Source organism: Seriola dumerili, unplaced genomic scaffold, assembly GCF_002260705.1.
Source record: "Seriola dumerili isolate Sdu_G_001 unplaced genomic scaffold, Sdu_1.0 BDQW01000002.1, whole genome shotgun sequence".
Classification (NCBI taxonomy): Eukaryota; Metazoa; Chordata; class Actinopteri; order Carangiformes; family Carangidae; genus Seriola; species Seriola dumerili.
In genome coordinates this window covers 2363848-2385493 of record NW_019174257.1, presented here as the reverse complement: position 1 = coordinate 2385493, position 21646 = coordinate 2363848, and the positions used below count along the sequence as shown (strand labels likewise).

Below are 21646 nucleotides of genomic sequence, written 5' to 3'. Positions count from 1 at the left end.
TTTGTAGAGGGTTAATGTGTCAAAATCTAGTTGAAATACTTTTATTATTTCACTAGAATTTGTAATAACATGGTGTACATTCCTAAATAAATTTAGAACAACATGGAGCCACATACTCCAGCACAAATGTACTGATTGGTATCTAGACAAACCATAATGAAGCTGCATTGTGTGCCCTGTTCAGTATGTGCCAGGTACTTGAGGTCAACAGAGTATAAAGCACAGAGAATGAGAGGGACAGTGTGTCAGTGAAAATGACAACCAGTTATAGGGTACTGCATCATTAATTGATTTTGTTTTATAATTCCAGATGTGTACCACACAGTATATTAAAGTAATGGTGCCGCATTGTAGAGCAACTAAATCACCATTTGTATATGTCAAATATAACCAAACAATTAAAATCTTTAAACTGAAGCATTGCTGCTGAAATGTTGCAACTACCTTATCCATCTAACTTAAGATGAGAAACTTCCAGGAATGACCCAATATAGTACATAAAGAATTTTTCCGTCAGAAAGAATGAAATAAGTCGGTGATTGGAGAGGTATGGCCATTGTATTATTTGTTGTGTAGAGTTCCAGTGGGCAAAAAAGCTTCTGAACAAGCTTGTATGCAAAAACAACTATTTAATTTATAGAAATGTGGATGGCTGTAGGTGGCAGTAGGAGGTGATTTATTTAATTTATAAACTGTATATGCAGCTTAATTACTTCTTAGAATCAAGTTATTATCAAGACTTTTCGATAATTTGCATCATATGTTGCTGTTGTGGGTTTTAACCAGCATTATTCAGTGTTAGAGCCATTCATACAAAAGTATATCTAGTATATACAAAAGTATATCTAGTATATTTTCAAATTGATATTCTGTATTATTTTATCAATAAATAATAAAAGACAGAACATTGACAGGTTTTACTGAAGCAATTGTTGACTACATTATATGCTTGGAATCTATAACTTAAGTGATCATTTTCAAGAAATGGACAGAGCCACACCAACAACCAGAAAATTAACACTTTCTGTAAATCTATGATAACAATGGTCACTTCATTTCACAATGAAATAGAACTTAATATTTCACTGTGAAATGTCATGACATCAGTGGCCACCCTGACCACAACAAATAAAGTGAGCAAACAGCGATAGTCATGCTGCCCTCTTGTGTGAACTTTGAAACTGTATGTCAACAATATAATGGAGAGATGCCACAAACATTCAAGGCAGTCACAAAATTTTTAATTAATACAGAAATAAAGTGTGAATGTAAATTCTGTTCAGTTAAATTAATTAATTCAAAGACTTTGGATCTTATAACCCTTAGGTCAAAGAAAACCCAAATCTTCCTTGAAGTTTTGAGGAAAAGGTAGATTTTTCCAACAATTTTCAACAATATAAGAGAACATAAAGCAACGGCCAGCAGTTTTAATACTTTAAACGAAAGTATGGATTGTTGTGGGATAACAGGGTTTTGTTTTAATATATGCATGTAAAATTAATTCACAGTAAACGCTTTAAAACATGATACCTGACTTTGACTTGGCATATTTGAGGAGAACAAGGTCAGGTGAACCTAACTTTTCATCCACTGATACACACCCTGTCACCCTACCCAACCCAATACAGTGTATGAAACATCAAACATGGCAGGGTTCATATAATACTTTCCTTGTTGGACTTTAATCAGCACAAAATTTCCCTTTAAATAGGTTGCCTATCACTCAGGCATTTACATCTCCATTCAGCTATGAGAGCAGTTGTCCTGGCCCTGACTCTGGCCCTTGTGGGTGAGTAGGATTTCTGTTTTCTGAATCTTTTCTACTTTTTAAAATGCAGTTTTGATCGCAATTTTAGAAATGATTGATGTTTTTTTTCATTGGCTGTTTTGAACTTATGCACTCTATGTGGTCATTTTTAAAGAAGAAATGTTGAATACTGTTTATAACCTTGTGCCTTGACATTCAGGGATTTTTTGGTTTTACTTGTCTTTTGTCTTTGTTTGTATTTTATTTTAGTTAATGGTGCAGCTGCCCCTCAGTTTTACTGTACCAATTTAAACTGCAAGCAAAGTGAAATCAAATTGATGTTTGTTCTGGTTAAATCTTGATCTAATATGTTGAAATACCCTAAAATTAGTAAAAGTAGTAAAAGAAGTATGATTTTCTTAACATTATTTACATCTAATGGAAATGACTTTTGTTCATTCTAAATAGGCACCTGTAGCAAACAACATTCTGTATATGTATGTTTCAATGCAAACTAACTGGTTGCTGTTTCAAGTGTTTTTCAAAGCCATTTTATAATCTGAGAATTTGCTATATTATAATATACAGGCTAATGTAATGTAATATAGCAGCTTTAAAAAAAAAAAAGGTAAAACGTTAAAAACTAGATTTAATGGTTTTACTTTAGTATTACTTTATTATTTATTGCTATTAATCATTCATGTTATTAATTATAACTTCATTATTCATTTCTTTTTTCATTTTAGCGGGTCAACCACATAGCTTGGGTAAGTTCAGTACTTTATTATAATCTTAACAAACAGTTCTCATTTTTCCAAAGAATATATGGACACTGAAAAGTAACCAGAAACACAATGGTGCAACACAGCTTAAGTTAAATGAAAGTGAATGATCCAAGTAAAATAAATGTTTTTTTCCCAATTTGTGGTTCATATGATGTCATAAATGACTCTTATAGTTTTGGATATAATGTAGAATACCTCTCACTGAATGAAATTGTGCTTTCAGCTCCTGATTTTGCTGCTGGTAAGACCTACGTGTACAAATATGAGGCATTTCTCCTGGGCGGTTTGCCAGAGGAAGGTTTGGCAAAAGCTGGAGTCAAAGTCAGCAGCAAAGTTCTCATCAGTGCCGCAGCCCAAAATATCTACATGCTGAAGGTAAAGATCAAAATCATGTGAAAGCAACAGTTTTTTTACTTCTAAAATGCAAATTGCCCTGTAATAAATCATATTTTTACACTGTAGCTTGTGGAACCTGAGCTCTTTGAGTACAGTGGCATCTGGCCTAAGGATCCTTTAATCCCAGCAACCAAGCTGACCTCAGCACTGGCAGCTCAGCTCATGGCTCCCATCAAGTTTGAGTATGCCAACGGTGTTGTGGGAAAAATGTTCGCCCCAGAGGGAACCTCCACACTGGTGCTGAACATCTACAGAGGTATCCTGAATGTCCTTCAGCTGAACATCAAGAAGACACAGAATGTCTACGAGTTGCAGGAGGTTTGTTAAAGATCCTACTGGTTATAAATCCATTACAGGAAGTTGAATCTCTCTAATCAACATATGCTCTTCTCATTAGGCTGGAACTCAGGGTGTGTGCAAGACCCTCTATGCCATCACTGAGGACGAAAAGGCTGAACGCATCCTTTTGACAAAGACCAGGGACCTGAACCACTGTCAGGAGAAGGTCATGCTGGACTTGGGGATGGCATACACTGAGAAATGTGCAAAGTGCCAGCAGGTAGGTTCACACTCAATTTGTATAATGCGTACATTCATGAAAGTAGAAAATGTTCAATCAAGCAACTGTGTGCTTCATCTTACCAGGACTCAAAGAACCTTAGAGGAGCTACAGCATACAATTACATCTTGAAGCCAGTCGGTAGTGGCATCCTAATCCTGGAGGCAGCCGTCACTGAGTTGATCCAGTTCTCACCTTTCACTGAGATGAACGGAGCTGCTCAGATGGAGACCAAGTATGTTAAAATATACTGAGGAATGTTATAATGGTAGTGTTTGGATTTGACCGAGCTGCAGATTAATTGTTTTTCATATTACTTTCAAGACAATCCTTGGTATTCCTTGAGGTTCAAAGGGCCCCTATTGTACCCATCGAGGCTCAGTATCTTCACCGTGGATCTCTCAAGTATGAGTTCTCCACTGAACTTCTTCAGACACCCATTCAGCTCATCAAGATCACCAATGCACAGGCCCAGGTGCATTATCTCTTTAAAAGATCAGTAAAGTTATGAATAAAAATTTGTGAATCTCTGTCACATTTATTGACTTCAACTCTATTCCTGTGTTCTCAGATTGTGGAGATTCTTAATCATCTGGTCACCCACAACATGGTGAGAGTCCATGAGGATGCTCCTCTGAAGTTTTTGGAGCTCATTCAGGTCCTCCGTGCAGCCCACTTTGAAGACCTGGAAATGCTCTGGAGCCAATACAGAAACAGACCTGCCTACAGGTGATGTTTTAGGGTTTGAACATTTGAAAAAGATATTTGAAAAATATGTTTACAGGTTCGCTCACTTCATTTTCCTCTTTCAGACAGTGGATTTTGGATGCCATCCCTGTTATTGGAACACCTGCTGCTCTGAGATTCATCAAGGAGAAATTCCTAGCTGATGAGCTGACTGTTGCTGAAACAGCTCAGGCTTTGATTGCATCTGTTCACATGGCAACAGCAAACACTGAGAACATCAAGCTGATCGAGGTGGGTAAATCAAATAGTAAGTTATTTTGTTGGTAATACGAATGGAGGTATGAAACATTTCTGATTGTTGCTCTTTTTTAGACCTTGGCAGTCAACAGTAAAGTACTTGAGAACCCAGTTCTGCGGGAGATTGTCCTCCTTGGCTACGGTACCATGATTTCCAAGTATTGTGCTGAGAAGGCTGTGTGCCCTGTTGAACTCATCAAGGTGATGTAACCTTGTTCTTTTCATATTACTTCAAAGTCCTCTGCCCATTTCTGGATGAGAAAAGGGGATCTTAATTTCTCATTTTCTCCCACAGCCCATCCAGGAGCTCCTTGCAGAGGCTGTCGCTAAGGATGACACCCCAGAAATCATCCTTTTGCTGAAGGTTTTGGGTAACGCTGGTCATCCTTCTAGCCTTAAGCCGATAACAAAGATCCTGCCCATACATGGAACTGCAGCTGCAACTCTGCAGATGAGAGTCCATGCCGATGCCATCATGGCCTTGAGGAACATTGCAAAGAAGGAGCCCAGAATGGTGAATTCTCAACACCAAAGAGTATTTCAAACAAATTTTCTGAAAAAAATCCATATTGAGTTAGCTTTCTCTTGAAAATTAGATCCAGGAATTGGCTCTACAGCTCTACATGGACAAGGCTCTTCACCCAGAGCTTCGTATGCTTGCATGCATTGTGCTGTTTGAGACAAGGCCTCCAATGGGTTTGGTGACAACTCTTGCCAACATTGTGAAGACAGAGGAGAATCTGCAGGTGGCAAGCTTCACTTACTCTCATATGAAGTCCCTGACCAGAAGCACAGCCGCTATCCATGCCTCAGTGTAAGAGCACTCTCTGATCCCGATTCATCATCAAGTCTTATCTGCATGAACTGATCTATATTTACCCAAGCTCTTTTATGCTCTCTATGCAGTGCCGCAGCTTGCAACGTCGCTGTCAAAATCTTAAGCCCAAGGCTGGACAGACTGAGCTTCCGTTTCAGCAAAGCCATCCACATGGACATCTATAACAGTAAGACACAACAATGTATCACATCTGGTTTAAGTTACCTCAAGTTTCTTTTTGTCAATAGTATCATCTAACGTCATCTCATCAAACCCAAACGACTGCGAGTTCTACCAGTGCTTGCACCACAATTGGATACATTTTTTGATCGGATGTCTGTATTTATCTAAAAAATAGAAATAGAAAAAATTTTGTTAGTGTTTAACTGCTAACTAATTTTAACTCACTTTTTTTATCTGGCTTTTTATTTCGTTGTTATAAGTAACTTTTACGCACTTTTATCTGCCTGTCAGTGGCGGTATATATAAATCTTAAACATGGCTACACACAACTACAACATTCAATGCTTAGGAAATAATTTACAAAAGAAGGGTGAATTTTTATCAATACAATTCCTCCTGGCTTACACACAAGAAGATGGTCAAAATATTGGTTTTTCATACTTTATATGTATTACAATTCACCTTTTTTTCTTGTGTGCATTAGTCTCGAATTGTTTTTACTGTTCATATTTGTTCTGTGTTATTATCAGCTTGTCAGTTGCCATCTGTAAAGCATGTTGAATTGACGGTAACAGACTATTTGACACTCTTTGTCAGGTCCTTTGATGCTTGGTGCTGCTGCCAGTGCTTTCTACATCAATGATGCTGCGACTATTCTGCCCAGATCTATTGTGGCTAAGACTAGTGCCTACCTTGCAGGAGCTGCTGCTGATGTTCTGGAGGTAAAGGGAAAAGAAAACATATCTCTTAAGACATTCAATCACTAATTAGAAAGTAATTGTTCAAACATGCTGACTTTTTCCTAGGTTGGAGTAAGAACTGAGGGACTCCAAGAGGCTATTCTGAAAAACCATGCCATTATTGACAGTGCTGACAGGATCACCAAGATGAAGCGTGTCATTAAGGCTGTAAGCAATAAAACCCCATCAAGTAACAAATACAAGAGTAGAAAATCATACAATGTCACCTCATGGTTTCCTCTGTCCACAGCTCTCTCAGTGGAAGTCTCTGCCCAACAGGAAGCCTCTGGCTTCTGTCTATGTCAAGTTCTTTGGACAAGAAATTGCCTTTGCCAACATTGACAAAGCCTTCATTGATCAGGCCATTGCGGTATGATTCAAATGACAATGTCTCAAAACTTCAAGGACAATTTCATTCAACATTGCGTCACAATTTTGCACTACACAAATTCTCTACTCACAAAATTATTCTCCTACAGCTCGCTACTGCACCATCTGTTCAGGCATTTGGTAGGAACACTATCAAGGCTCTGCTGTCTGGTGCCTCCTACCACTTTGCTAAGCCTCTGCTGGCTACTGAGGTGCGGCGCATCCTGCCTACTGCTGCTGGTCTTCCAATGGAGCTCAGTCTCTACACTGCTGCTGTGGCTGCCGCAGCTGTTCACAGTAAATAGAAGCTACAAAACATCAGTTTAGATTGTTACAGGTCCGACCTATCCCAGTTGAATAGTCCACCTTAAGCCAATCAAAAAAGGTGTTGATTCGCCTTCGAAAGTACTTTTGAAAGCAGTCATTTGTAATAGCCCAATACTGTTAACAATTGAAAATACCTTAATGATATCTTACAAAACCCCATTATATAATGTATACCAAATAAATTGTTTGCAATCCTTAAAAAGAAAAAGAAAAATTACCTTTCCAAAGAAAAATGAAAACAGTGCGTTAGGCTTTCATAAAAATAGCATTAAAGCACTGGTGAGATGTTGTATATAATATCACCTACTTAAGAATTTTAAAAGTATTATGCTAAGAGGTGATATATTGATTTATTTGTTTTCTTAGTCAAGGCCACCACAACCCCAACTCTGCCTGAAAACTTCCATATTGCTCACCTTCTGAAGACAGACATGCAGCTTGAGACTGAGATCAGACCAAGGTAGGTACAACATCTAAAACTACAAGGTGCAACATCTAAAACTACAATAAAAAATGAGCAGAAAAATTATGACATCATGAAATGTTATATACAAATGTCTACTCCTTCTAGCATTGCTGTGAACACATTTGCTGTGATGGGGGTAAACACTGCCATACTCCAGGCTGCTCTGCTATCAAGAGCCAAGCTCAACTCAATTTTGCCCGCCAAAATTGCTGCAAGACTTGACATCAACGAGGGCTACTTTAAGATTGAAGCTCTGCCTGTTTCTGTACCTGAACACATTGCAGCTGTGCAGTAAGCCTAATGTTTTTAACTCATCGTGTACCCTCAAAAATATTAAACTTCTGTCACGCTGAAAATGTATTTATCTTTAGAGCCCACATGATTAAGTTCTTGTTACTTCAACAGCGTTGAGACTTTTGCTGTGGCAAGGAATATTGAGGATCTGGCTGCTGAAAAAATCACTCCCCTTATCCCTGCCAAAGTCTTGCAGTCCATCTCAAGGGAGATTCTCACATCTAAGATTACTTCTTCTGCTTCAGCTAGTTTGGTGAGTTCTGAACAGACCTTTTGATATGGCTAAAATAGTGTTTCCATTTACAGTATAATTAATATGTCTCTCTTTTCATAGTCAAGATCCTCAGAGATAATTTCCAAGGATATGGCAGCTACCAAGCCCACTATAAAATTCAGAGCAGCTCAATTTGAGAAGAAATACTGTGCTAAGACTGTTGCCATTGGAATGAAGGGCTGTATCAAGGTTGCAACTGAAAACGCTGCTTTCCTCAAAGACATTGCCCTGTACAAACTGGCTGGAAAGCACTCTATTGCTCTTTCATTCAAACCAAGTAAGTATTGACAGCCCAACACTTTTTTGTTGAAGCAGCATACATGAAGCAAGCATTAATGGCATTATTTAATAATACTTTCAGTTGAAGGTGAGGCCATTGAGAGACTGGAGATGGAAATTCAAGTTGGACCAAAGGCTGCAGAGAAGCTCATTAAGCACATCAACCTGAGTGAAGAGGAAATTGTTGAGGGAAGACCAGTCTTAATGAAGCTCAAGAGAATCCTGGCTCCTGGTCTGAAGAATGGTACCTTATCTTCCTCCTCTAGCTCAAGCAGCTCTCGCTCAAGTCTTCGTTCGAAGTCTTCTTCTGCTTCTTCCAGCTCCTCATCTCGTGCCAGCAGCAAGACCACTGATGCAGCTGCTCCAGCCAGTAGACTTCGCAGCAGCAGCAGCAGCAGAAGCAGCAGCAGCAAGAAAATCAGCAGCAGAAGCAGCAGCAGCAGCCTCAGCTCTTCTAGATCTATGAGCAAATCTTCCAGGTCCAGCTCTGCATCAAGCCTTGCATCACTCTTCAGTGCTAGCTCAAGTTCCTCTAGCTCCAGTGCTCATCTCTCAAAGGTAAACGCTGCAAGATTGTTTCATGAGTATGCATGAAAGAGTATTAATCCATACATATATTACACTAAGCATGGAAGCTGAAAAAAAAAGTCTTCATTCTCTTAACAGCGAGTGACTTATCACCACAAGTTCCAGAAGAACCACAAGAAACAGGTATGTTTAAGATGGTGCTTCAAACAAAAGACAATGTATGGCACAGTTTGAACACATTGCAGCTTTTTCATGATGGCCTTTAACTTTATATATTGTAGGCTTTCACCTCTCAAGTCACATCAGCATTAATTTCCAGGAGCAGAAGCAGTGCTTCAAGCTTTGAGGCCATCTACAAAAAGGTGAATCTTTGTCATTTTGGTCAAAAACATCCTTCAGATCTTTTCATTGATGGATTTGTTGGTGTACTTAAGTGGATTAACTTTGATTAATCCCACAGAACAAGTTCCTTGGCAATGAAGCTGCTCCTACTTTTGCTATCATCTTCCGTGCTGTCAGAGCTGACAACAAGATGCAGGGATACCAACTGTCTGCCTACTTGGACAGACCTACTGCCAGAATTCAGATCATTCTAGCTGCCTTGGCTGCCGATAACAACTGGAAGTTCTGTGCTGATGGAGTTCTGCTAAGCAAGCACAAAGTCACAGTAAGACTTTGTCTTGCTTAATTTATAGATCTTATGACATAACATTTAAAAGACTACCCTTAAAACCAGTTGCCTTATCGCCACCTGTACTGTTTCTTGATAGGCCAAATTCGCCTGGGGAGCAGAATGCAAGCAGTACGACACCATGATCACAGCCGAGACTGGTCTTCTTGGTCCAAGCCCTGCAGCTCGCTTCAGAGTGGCCTGGAATGAACTACCTTCTGCCCTGAAACACTACGCAAAGAAGTGCTGAACTTCATACAAACTGTCTTTAGCCTACTTACATGCAATATGGACTATGTCAAATTATATTTGTAAATTTCTTTTCAAGGGTGTATGACTACATTCCTGCTTCCATGCTGGCTGGCTTGATTAAAGAAAAGGATGAAAACAGTGCCAAGCAGCTTTCATTTACTGTGGTTGCCACATCTGATAGGACACTTGACCTCATTTGGAAAACACCAGAGGTATTAATAATCAAGTTGTTCTAACAAAATGTGAGTGCCTATTTATTTTAACATATTTAACTTATTTCTAATAATTATGAATTTTTCCATCTACAGCGTACTGTCTATAAGCTGGCTTTGCATCTTCCCATCACTCTGCCACTTGAGGAAATCACAGGTCTCACACCCTTCGATGACTTGGCTGATAAAGTCCACTACTTGTTTGCCAAGGCTGGCGCAGGTAATGGCTGACCTTATTATTGAACATGAATTGTATTGGCAGTTACTTTTGACTATGTGCAAAAGATTTAACTATTTCTTTTTTTCACAGCTGAATGTACCTTCACCAGAGACACACTGACCACATTCAACAACAGGAGATACAAGAACGAGATGCCTCTGTCTTGCTACCAAGTTCTGGCACAGGATTGCACCAATGAGCTGAAATTCATGGTTCTGCTGAAGAAGGATCACATTGAACAGAACCATATCAATGTCAAGATTGCTGACATGTGAGTGCTGATTAAAAACAATTAAGTGACTTTCATCCACAAGTTGACAAAACTAAATTTAACATTTTCATTTCTGCACTTGTAGTGATATTGACATGTACCCGAAGAACACTGACGTGATTGTGAAGGTCAATGGAATGGAAATACCCATCAACAACCTGCCATACCAGCATCCAACAGGTTTCTGTAAATATTCATTTGCCAATCAAAATCTCAGCAATATGTAATTTGATATTGTAAAACAAATCATGCTACAAATCATCGATAAAACATGGTTCTGTTGGAGCTGAAAATTTTGTCAAATCCCTTGTATGTACTGAATTTAAATTGCTTCAAGTAAATGATTATGAAATGTTTTTTGTCTTACAGCTAAAATCCAGATAAGACCAAAGGGTGAAGGCATCTCTGTGTTCGCTCCCAGCCATGGTCTTCATGAAGTCTACTTTGACAAGAACTCATGGAAGGTAAATCTAACATTAATTGTGGGCAATGTAAGAACAGATACAATTTTAAATAACATTAAACTTAAATATAAAGGGTTTTTGCATAAATTATGAGAAATTTCAAGCTTAAAACTGTGGCCTCACAGAAAAAAAGATTAAGACTACTTTGAAGGGCTATTTCACTTGAGAGACTGCATATTTGATGGTCTGCAATGTCTGATCTTGGCATGCAGGTTAAAGTTGCAGACTGGATGAAGGGACAGACCTGTGGACTGTGTGGAAAGGCTGATGGGGAAGTCAGACAGGAGTACCGCACACCAAGTGGACGCTTGACCAAGAACGCAGTCAGCTATGCTCATTCCTGGGTTCTTCCCGCTGAGAGCTGCAGAGACACCACTGGTGAGATACAAACTTAATTTTGGAATCCTTTTAACAGCAACATTCATTTTCACATACATGCTCACTCTTCCACACATTTCTCTTAAAGAGTGCCGTATGAAGATTGAATCTATTCAGCTGGAGAGGCAGGTAAATGTCCACGGCCAGGAATCCAAATGCTACTCTGTTGAGCCTGTGCTGCGCTGCCTGCCTGGCTGCTTCCCTGTGAAAACCACAGCTGTTACTGTTGGCTTCCACTGTATACCAACTGGTGAGTCTGCTAGAAATCACAGAACATGAAGATATGGTGAAAAATATTCAGTTCCTAATTGCTCTGATCCCTTCACTTGTGCAGATGCTGCCAGTAATCTTCACAGCATGTACGACAACAGCGTGGACCTGAAGGAAACAGCAGAGGCTCACCTGGCCTGCAGCTGCACTGCTCAGTGCGCTTAAACTGCATCTGTTATATTATTACAAGTATTGTTGATCTGTAAAACTAAAAAGCTGCACCCACTCTAAAATAAAAAAAAATGCTCTCTGTACCATACTGTTCACAGCATTTATTGTGATTTTCTCCTTGTCCCACCACCCAACTGAATTAAAAGAGGCCATATCAGTGAGATCAATATAAGTAATATCAGTTTATGGCACAACATGTGAAGCTGAACACAGCTGTATTAATTATCATTTATGAAGCCCATATGCAAAAGCAAAGAATAAAAAATAGGCTTTCATTTAATTTTAAATATTCCCAAACATTTGACTGTTGACACAAAGAAAATGATATCGCTGAAATCAAGTCTATGGCCAGTGCACTACATTACCTTAATAACGTACCTCAATTCATAGACTTAGAGCCTACAAAATGATAAGTATAAAACCTCTGTGGATTATAATAGTATAGATATTCATTAGTGTTTTACAATACAAAACATGCAAGAGCAAGTGTAAACAGTGAACAAGTTATTTATTACAGCACTTACCTCTTCAAAAGACATTTCTGTTGAAATTCTACTTCACCTTTTGGTTTACCTCTGTGGTATCCATTTTGATAGTCTGAGACTTTTGTCAGTCACAGGTCACCACAGCTCAATGGGAATGGCCAGGAGTAGTAGTGCTGTTGATAATCAGTAACTTGTTTCCAAAAGAGGCCAATAAAGATAAAATCGCACAAAATGTTTCAACAATGTATAATGAATGTTTCAAGATTGTCTAGAATACATCATGACACATTCTTGGTGGAAGAATTAGTTTGATCTGTCAATATAAAGCCACTAAGATAAACACATTCATAAAAAATATTCATATTGACATCTTAAGTTGTCTACATTAAGTATCTCCTACACTTTTTGTAATTTGTTAAATTTACCTTCCATTTCACAAATCTTTCTTCCTATTGAACTCATACATGACCGACTACTAATGTAAATGCAACATTTACAAGAAAGCAATGTTGTTAATCAGCCACATTTCTATAATAAAACTACAGAAACATAATCCATATTTTACCAGTTTCTTGTTGCATTTAGTGAAACAGCAGCATTAAATCTACATTCTCAAAATCTGTGACAGTTGACAAGTTTAACATGATAACTTAAAACTTAGAGATATAAACGCCAATTTATGGGTTACTTTAGTTGCAGCATCAGCCAATAAGCACGGATGAGCGACATCTTTTGTTGCATACCTGCATTGCCAAAAAATATAACCCTCAGACTAAGATGTTGCTAGACATGAGACATGACTTCCCAAACAAGATTTACAGTACAATATAAATAAATAAATAAATTTATCACATAATCTAACAATAAAACCGTGAGGTAATACAAAAGAAATGTTTAGATTACAAATTCTCTCTCAGTCTCACAGAACACCATCAGCGAACCACAACTCTTGTTTGGCTTCGACTGTTAACAGCTATTTAATAATTTTACAATCTATCTTCAAGTTGTTCAGCGTTCACCCTTCAGGCATAGTTCTGAAATGCCACACATAATCCATAATTCATGGACATTCACATAAATCCTGCCTCAGTTTTTGGCTTCATATAGAGCTATTTTTTTCACTTGTAAGTGTGTGGCTGCTATGGTCTTTACTGTTGTCCCACCGTTTGTGCTGAACGGGAACATTCCCGTTACAGAAGATGTCTGATTCCTCTGCATGCTCAGTCTTTGTCTTTGGTTTGGTTGAGCTGGAAATCACATTTCACAGAGGGTCAGAGACAGTTTTTAACTCCATTCATTTGAAGGTACATTATGTCCTGATTCTTACAAATTCAGAAATCACTGTGCAAATAAAGACACTGTACCTCTTTTCTGGGATAAGGCAAAGTGTGTGACACAAGTCAGCTGTTGATGGTGATGTGAGTGGGACACATCTGTGTGTGGGGGAGGTTGTGTCAGATGGGGATTTGATGAGTTTTCCTGGAGCCGACGCTGCACTGGCCTCCGTTTCTGCTGCTAAAATAATACGAAACTTTATTGGAATCAGAAATGGGAAGATATTGATCCATATGACCAAAAAGGAAACAGCTGGGAAAAAGAAACACAAATCCATTGTGGAACTGAAGTGCAACTTTTAAAACTGTAAATATAACTGAAATATTTTTGTCAAAAAAAAACCAAACAAAAGACCTACGGTTCTGTTTTCTACATGTGAAGTAATTTTACATGTCCTACAGTACACACAGACACCTGAAAAACATATTTTACTAATAAATCAGCTGTTTTAGACCTCTTCAGTTTATTGACTACCATTGCAATTAAATAATTTAACTTTATGACATTTATCTCAGTGAGCACACCTGAGTGAACTTGGCCATATCAGTAGAGGATTTAAGTGAGACTAGACACTCACATATTAAAAAGGCACTTTTCGACTTTGACATCGGGGATTTCTTTGTGTCTGCGAACGGACTCAAGTTTAAAAACTGGTGTTTGAGCCACGTCGCACGATCCTCCTCGAAGGCCTTCCTCTGCAAATTAAACCAGATACAAGTCATCGTAAAAGCAGTCGAAACACTTCTTGAAGTAATCACAAAGATAGAAATGAGTCCTCTCGACACACAGCTGTTTTATACATACACATTTCCTGATTTTTATTTCACACCAATTTTTGGAATAAATATCTTTTATAAATCACCTCATGGCTCAGTCTTATGGCTGCTTCTGTAAAGTTCCTCCTCTCCCTCTCAAAGATCTTTCTCTGCTCCTCTAGAGTCTTCCACTCCTCCCCGAGGCGCTCTTTCTCCTGCAACATGTAGCAGTCGCTCAGCAGGGATGCTGTCTCCTCATCACATGGAGAGCTGAGCTGCTGCTACAAGAAGAGATGAAACCAGGGATTTGGTTCATAAACAACTTATTTAGGGAGCCATTGTCTGCAGTAATTAATAAAACATCTTTCCTCCAACAAATAAACCCAACTGGTCGAGGCAGACGTTTTTCCTCCCCCCTGTCACTAAGTGTTTGCTCTTTGTGGGAACTGTTGGGTTTCTCTCTGTAATAAAGTAAGGTATCAACTTTACCCTGTAAAGTGCCGTGAGACCATGTTTATTATAATTTGGCGCTATACAAATAAAATTGAATTGAATTGGTTTTCAGTGTATGTGCTCTCGTTTTATAATCCTCTAGACATCATACACCCCTGTGTTTGGTAAATGCTTAATAATAGTTTGACTAGACATTGATACCAAACCAAGTAAAAGAAATACCCTCCAAACATCTCCTTAAAATAAAAAAAGGCAAAATGATTACTTTGACTTTTGCAGCTGGCAGTAAATTCAGTCTTACTTGCAGCAGCTGCTGTTGAGTTTGAATAAAATCTTTGCACTGCTGGATCTCCAGCTTTAGTCTGTCCATCTCCTCCTCGTGAGTCTCTCGAGGAACAGCATCAGAATTTTTACTCTCACCCATCTGTGACAAAGATGCTATACAAACAAAAAAGGAAATCCAACTTGATGTTTGCATCCAGCTTTTACATATTTATTTGAACAGGAAGTAATGATTCAGTCTGGAACGTTACTGGAATATTGTTGTCGGTATTTTAGTTGTTTCCATTCAAACCTTGATTTTTGAGTACTGACCAGCTTATTACTACTCAATGGTTCAATGGCCAAACCAAAGGTGTCAGTATATCATGTAAGCATTTTTTGGTTGCTCTGACAGTTTTTCCTCTTAGGTTGAATAAGATTCCTTGTTCTATGACTTTTCTTTCTATTGCCAGATCAATGGTAAAACCTGTTTTTTTAGTTAAGAGAGGGATGAGAATGTTGTCTCCAAATCCCCTGAAATTCTTACATGAAGTTCCTTCATTTATCAAGGTCAAATGGAGACACTGTGCAGTGTGAAAACTACCTTGGCTATCCAGTCTTTCTACGTGGCTCTTGAGTCTTCTCCACTGGAGGCGAATACTGTTGGTCAGCTTCTCCCGGGCGTGAACACAATACAGCTCTACACTTTCCTTACTGGAATCAAACACTTCCTCCTCCTCCTCTGAGTCAGCCTAACATGATAGTGAAAATAAATTTTAGTTATTAACATATCTGCAAAACAAGCCTACCAGACTAAATAACAGGCATGAGGATGATTATCAGCTGTGAAACAAACTGTGATCGATTTCAACTGTGCCAGTTTGGTTTGTCTGTGGATGGTTTCTACCCAAATATTACAAAAAACACAAAGAGGAGAACGGGAAAAAATGTTTAATGGAATCTGTTAAGAGATCTATTTGTCTACATGCAGTTAGGGCCAGCATATCAAACCAAATTTTTCTGTACGACATTTACATGTCCATAGCACAAAGTATTGAAAACTAGTCCGAAAAGTATTAGTAGTAATAATGCTTTTGTCATACAAATGGCTTATTCTTCATCATTTACAATTAGCTTAGTTCTTGTATGCTGTGTGTTGCTTTATTAAATAACTCTTAACATTTTAGAGCATGGCTTCTTTTGTTACATAAAAAAAAGGGATATGAAGAAAAACCTATTGAGAGTTCCAAAAGTAAGCTATTAAAATTGTATCGTCTCAATTTAGGCACAGAAACTCGGGTATTTCCACTAGTATTAAAACATTTCAAATGATACCCAGTCTTAAATTATCGTGTATTCAAATTGAAAAACTTATCGGGAACAAATTAAGAGCAAAGACTGGGAAGCAATAGCTTAACATCTCAAAAGTTAATGAACAATAAATAAATAATAGTTGTCTTACCTGTATGCAACCATCTTCATGTTTATCCCCTTTCAGAGTCAGTTTCCTTGAACTTAAAATGGACACCATGTCTTTTTTCATCTGCTGTAACACTTTCCTCAACTCTGCATTTTCCAGCACCAGCTCCCTCTGTCGAGTGTCATAGTCACTCAACAGGGTTTTATACATCTCCCCTTCGTGCCTGGGGACAAGAAATACAGTGGTGTGTTTTTATACAACAATTATAACCTGACAAAGAAACATTTCTAATGAGAAAGGAACTTCAAGTCATCACACAGCATTCAGCACTGTCATCTATGGCTCAAGCTCATACTGCTAAAAATAAATTTGTGTCACCTAGAAAACTGACAAAAGAACTGATGTTGCTTGAGATTCAAAAGCAGGATGACCAATTTTAAGTATCTTTACTGGTAATATTATTTCTTTCTTACATGTTTTAATTTACAAATGAAATGTTTCTTTTGAAACAAAACTGACAGGGCTTTATTGACTGGACGAAAAGCAACAAGAACTGATCTTACTTTGCCTCTGTCTTTTCAGTTTTCCAAAGGCTTCTCTTCCCATCAGCTCTTCCGATTCTGTTTAATACATCAATGGCTTTGAAGCAAGAATAACAAACAGAAAGAAGAATCAGAAAGTGCCTTTGGAATCCAATTTTGTATATACAAAACACTGGTTTAATATGATTTAATATCAAAATGTAAAGAATTAAGGATGAAGATTTTTCACCTTGTTTCTTCTCCTTTTTGTCAACCAGAAGTTGATTCAGACGTTCTTTCAATTTGTTAAATTCCCTTTCCTTCCTTTTCATTTCATGATTGTACTGACTGGCCCGACTTGCAATTATATTCTGAAGTTTTTGCACCTGGAAATCAAACAAGTTGTTAATTTTTAAATTACTGTTAAAACTGTCATGCTTATACACAGACAGATGACTCTGTGAATTCACTCAACATTGTCTGAAGCAGTTTTTCCAAAGAAAGTACCTCTTCTTTTTCATTCTTCAGGCAGTTCTGCAAACTTTTCACTTTCTGCTGTAGCTGCCGTTCTTTCTCAAGGAGACCTGTGTTTTCTCTTTTGGAAAGTTCAAGCTGCTCCTATAATAACAGAATAACAAGGACACTGTGCTGAAATGAACACTTATCAAATACAAATTCAACACAAGAAAATACAGTCAGTAGTGACAAGAAGAAGCAGGACTCTCAAAAGCAGGTGTGTGCTTCAAGGTTATTTGAGCTATAATTCATCCTTTTTCTTGGTAGCATCTATTGCAGGCTGGATTACTAAAGGCTTTATCTGCGTTTCTGTATTTGAATACAATATTAATATGAGGGAATCACTGGGTATAAATGTTACTGTACCTTTAAACGAGTGCTGGTGAGCTGCAGGTAGTCCACATTGCTGCTGGACTTTAGCTGCTCCACTTCCATGTTTTCCAGGTTTCGGACGCCCCTGCGATGCAGCTGAATCAGGTCATACATGCAATTTAGCACTGCCACAACATTTAGGTCTGAGCTGTCGGCCAACTCTGTCCAAACTGGTGGGAGGCCAAGAGATGACACCTCCTGTAAAAGCGAGAGTATAGTTGAAAAGAAAAAAATGGAGCAACTGAAACATTTTGAATCAGTGCTGTCTGAGGGTAGATTTAAACTCTACATTTCAGTACTTACAGTATACATTCTATATATACAAAAATCAGAAAACAAGCCTTTTCATCAGGTTTTAAATGGTTTATTTTGATTATTTTTAGGCTTTTCTCAACCAGATAAATGGTCCCCAGCCAGATCAAACTGAGGAGACTGCAGTCATATCGTACATGTCTCAAACCACTAGGCATGCACGTTTCCAAATCACCATTTGTACTAATACTACATCACAGACACGTATAAGTTTACCAACCTGATTGATGTGTGATAGACATTCTTGCACATTGTGCTCTGTGCAGAAGGTACTGAGCACGTAGGAGTTTCTGTGAACTGGCAGCGATGATTGGCTAAGCTGCCTCAAGGGGGATGTTCTACATTCAGCGGAGTTGCCGTGAATGTCCTTGACTTCAGGGAGAAAAATGTCTGTCAGATATATACATTACATAGGCCTATGCTAATTTGTTAATGCTTCACAAGGAAAGGAAAACACTTCATATAAAAATGTTAAAATGACTTGAGGTTACTCTTAGCACAAAAACTGAGATTAGCATTCACCTGCAAACAACTACTCAAGACACCAAACTGTACCGTTGTGCTTCAGTTAATCTGACTAATGAGGATGCCAACATAAACCCAAAATCAAATTACAAAAATTGTACAATGCTCCCCTTTCTTAGCATGAAGAAGTGCTGTATGTTTCTGCCATGTTTATAGCATGTAAATTTTTTCTAATATCTGCAGAACACAACAAATGATAATTCAATATGTCTCATTCATGGTGCACAAGTAGTGGTGTTAAAAGATATGAGAAAACTCACCCGGGGAGGACTCTGGCATTGTTGCAGTGCAGCCTTCAGGCTACAGGTGTGAATCATCTACTACATGTGCAGGGTAGCACAAAGCTCACCACAGGATCCACCTACGCAGTCTGCTCCTGAAATAGAGGGTCAGATTAGCAGCACTCATTCAACACGGCCTGGATTACAAAGCAATGGAACTAAACATGAAGCAGTGGAAACACGCAGCAATCCAAATAACAGAGTGTGAGGACAACAGATCCACCAGGGGTAACTCAATCATCTATCACAGAATACAGACTAAACAGTGAGCACACAGTAATCAGTCTTTCTTTAAAATCCCTTATTAAAATGTATGTTTATTGATTCTTTTACAAATCGTCTTATTGTTAAATTGTTGTTGTTGCTGTTGTTGTATTACAACATAGTCCATGCAGGGTGAGTATTTAACAGGTTACATGCTGGGACCAGGCCGACATCTTATCTCAATGCTCTTATCATCAGCTAATCAGACTAATCCCAGACAGACAGTATGGTGATTTCTCCAGAGCCACGCAATCAGAAAAACAACAGAACCTTTTTCCTTATGTAGGAAAAATGCCAATATCAAAAACAAGATATTCTGAAGTGCATACAGATATTATTTAAAACTTAGAGCATGATTTACAACACTTCATCTCAGGAAAGCAGCTATCAGAGCATTAGCAGAAGCTGCATTTAAATTTTTTATATTTTTCTTGTGAAGAACATGCTGTGCATTTAATTTTTCATACATTTTACTCATGAGAAAGCTGTGACTCGTTGACTCATGGGACCTACCTTTCAGTTTCAGTGATACTTAATCAGTCTGGTGAGACAGATGGCAAACCTACAACCACAAAGCTTAACAAGCCTGGATCCTGCTTAGACTGACTACTCAGCAAGTGTTAACCTTTAACTCATTACTTAAACTTCAATACAGAAACACTATAAAGTCTCCAATATGAAATTTCTAAGTACTTGTCAGCAGTATGGATTTTTAGGTTTGTAGTCCCTCTGGGGGTTAGGGTACTTGATGGGATCATAGGTGACAGTTTAGACTGAACTACATATTCTCAGTTGCCAGTTTTTCAGGTACTATGATGCAGTCAAACATCCCTGCAATAAATCCCACCTTTATAAGGGTATATTTCAGTTATTTATTCAATGTTTAGTCTACACTATATGATTTAAAAGAGGTGGCCAAAATATTAGAAACACCTGTCACTATAACCTAGTATGGTTCAATAGTACCACAAACTACAGTCTCCAAAATGAGAACAAACGAAATATCAACAGCCCTCTAAAACATTTTCAACAGAAACTGAACATTGTAATTGATAAACATGTTTTCATTACAGGGCTGCTGCATTAGTTTTAGCTAGAGTTTCTAATACACTGGCAGCAATGTGTATTTTTGTTTAAGAGAGAGAAAATGTACAGTTTAGTCAAATGTCACATATTCAATCTAATCAATTTTGGGTTACAACTTAAATACTTAAAATTACATTTTAACAACTCTTATAACTGGGGTCAGCCAAAAAATGTTAAAGAATCACTCACATTGATGTGACAAGAGAACTACTTTACTTGCTTTTTAGCCTTTTAAAGAGGAAACGAAGCTAACTGGTGTCACATTATTTTAGCTTTATATGAACTGCACTGTTAGTTCCATACAGAAACCCGTGGAACAGCCTGAAACAAGTTATGTTGTTCGATAATAATGTGTAACCTTGTAAAAGCTAGTCTGGCGTTAACTAGGTACTTCCGGGAGGCTGTTAATTTGACTCAGGTCAAATTATAGTTTGTTAATAACGTTAATAAAATAAAAGAAGGATATGCAGGACCTTTACACGGCAGTCAGTGTTAAACTCACGTTAGCCACCGTTAGTTACCTCAAAACAATCTGTCATTGAAGCCAAACGGGAGGCTAAACAAGTGGACTAGTAACAAGAGCAGACGTGTACAAGGTTTACTATACAAAGAAGTGGATAGCGAAATATTTTGAGTACTTACTTAACGTTGCAGTTTGTGATTTACGTCCAAACTGCTCTTCTATTCACGACACAAGAACAGCCCGTGAAGCCATGTCGGTCCAAATGACAGCACACACCACTGCACGCAAACCAAACGGCATGCTAATTGGCCGACTCGTTGTCTAGCAACCAAACACGGCTCAATATGATTGGCTGTTGTTTGCAGTCTACCCTTGTAGACTCTTGTAAGTGTTTTGATTATCGTTTTAATTATGCCGATGTTTATTTTAATAACCTCTCAAGAGGAATGACAATGGGAAAAGTAACGCGTTTCTCTTAATTTTGAATGAAGAGATTCATGAGTGACTAGATATGTGATATGTGAAAAAAGCTGCTTGATAATGAAGTTTATAATAAAAAAGTAACATTATATTAACATTTAAAGAAAAGGTTCATTTTACATTTGCTGCAGGGGTTGTAGGGCTATTTACTTCTTTTCACTTCAAAAATCAACAATAGATAGATAGATAGATAGATAGATAGATAGATAGATAGATAGATAGATAGATAGATAAGAATGAACAAAATTATAACTTTAAAGTTACTTTAATGCAATTCATGTAATCACTGGATATAAGAACAATACAGTAAAAGAAATCATTGCACTGCACAGTAAGCAACACTTATGAAAAACAAAACTGTACATTCTTCCTCTAGTAAGTAATGAGTAAGGCTTTGTGTATCAAATCTACTCTGCAAGTAAAATTTTGAAAATTCAAAGCAAACTCACAAGAAGCTTTAA

The 21646-nt window shown here is 38.0% G+C and overlaps 2 protein-coding genes across 5 annotated transcripts; one reads left to right on the top strand and one right to left on the bottom strand.

The window, feature by feature from the left end:
• The first annotated feature begins 1749 nt into the window (after window positions 1-1749).
• LOC111216601 (vitellogenin-like) lies at window positions 1750-11650 on the top strand. Its single transcript, XM_022738175.1, has 35 exons — window positions 1750-1789; window positions 2494-2514; window positions 2756-2907; window positions 2995-3246; window positions 3326-3487; window positions 3574-3722; window positions 3812-3962; window positions 4059-4216; window positions 4300-4465; window positions 4547-4672; window positions 4767-4985; window positions 5068-5285; window positions 5378-5475; window positions 6069-6193; window positions 6278-6379; window positions 6462-6581; window positions 6691-6877; window positions 7274-7367; window positions 7479-7664; window positions 7779-7920; window positions 8002-8218; window positions 8303-8519; window positions 8643-8778; window positions 8887-8931; window positions 9030-9110; window positions 9209-9415; window positions 9519-9661; window positions 9747-9882; window positions 9979-10102; window positions 10193-10373; window positions 10459-10553; window positions 10743-10837; window positions 11050-11215; window positions 11304-11465; window positions 11550-11650. Exons 1-35 carry the CDS (start codon window positions 1750-1752, stop codon window positions 11648-11650), a joined length of 4974 nt encoding a protein of 1657 aa, XP_022593896.1.
• A 531-nt stretch (window positions 11651-12181) lies between these two features.
• LOC111235962 (afadin- and alpha-actinin-binding protein-like) lies at window positions 12182-20968 on the bottom strand. 4 transcript variants are annotated; one of them, XM_022764576.1, is made up of 14 exons: window positions 20885-20968; window positions 18872-18987; window positions 18307-18458; window positions 17769-17972; window positions 17394-17504; window positions 17137-17272; window positions 16929-17004; window positions 16408-16588; window positions 15550-15697; window positions 14950-15122; window positions 14339-14512; window positions 14054-14171; window positions 13506-13656; window positions 12182-13388 (listed from the first exon to the last, which is right to left on the bottom strand). In XM_022764576.1, exons 2-14 carry the CDS (start codon window positions 18888-18890, stop codon window positions 13241-13243), a joined length of 1791 nt encoding a protein of 596 aa, XP_022620297.1. In that variant the 5' UTR covers window positions 18891-18987; window positions 20885-20968; the 3' UTR covers window positions 12182-13240. The 4 variants fall into 4 exon arrangements, with proteins under 4 accessions (XP_022620297.1, XP_022620375.1, XP_022620448.1 ...); XM_022764654.1 differs by having other exon boundaries at window positions 13506-13653; XM_022764727.1 differs by having other exon boundaries at window positions 14986-15122.
• Window positions 20969-21646: the final 678 nt, after the last annotated feature.

Excerpts from the sequence above, each read along its gene's own strand:
- LOC111216601 (XM_022738175.1), top strand. The coding sequence starts at position 1,750 with ATGAGAGCAGTTGTCCTGGCCCTGACTCTGGCCCTTGTGG. Across the intron at positions 3,488-3,573 it reads AATGTGCAAAGTGCCAGCAG|GACTCAAAGAACCTTAGAGG; the intron begins GTAGGTTCACAC and ends TCATCTTACCAG. Across the intron at positions 11,216-11,303 it reads GAGCTGCAGAGACACCACTG|AGTGCCGTATGAAGATTGAA; the intron begins GTGAGATACAAA and ends TTTCTCTTAAAG.
- LOC111235962 (XM_022764576.1), bottom strand. Across the intron at positions 15,123-15,549 it reads AGAAAGACTGGATAGCCAAG|CATCTTTGTCACAGATGGGT; the intron begins GTAGTTTTCACA and ends TTGTTTGTATAG. Across the intron at positions 14,172-14,338 it reads CCATAAGACTGAGCCATGAG|AGGAAGGCCTTCGAGGAGGA; the intron begins GTGATTTATAAA and ends TTTAATTTGCAG.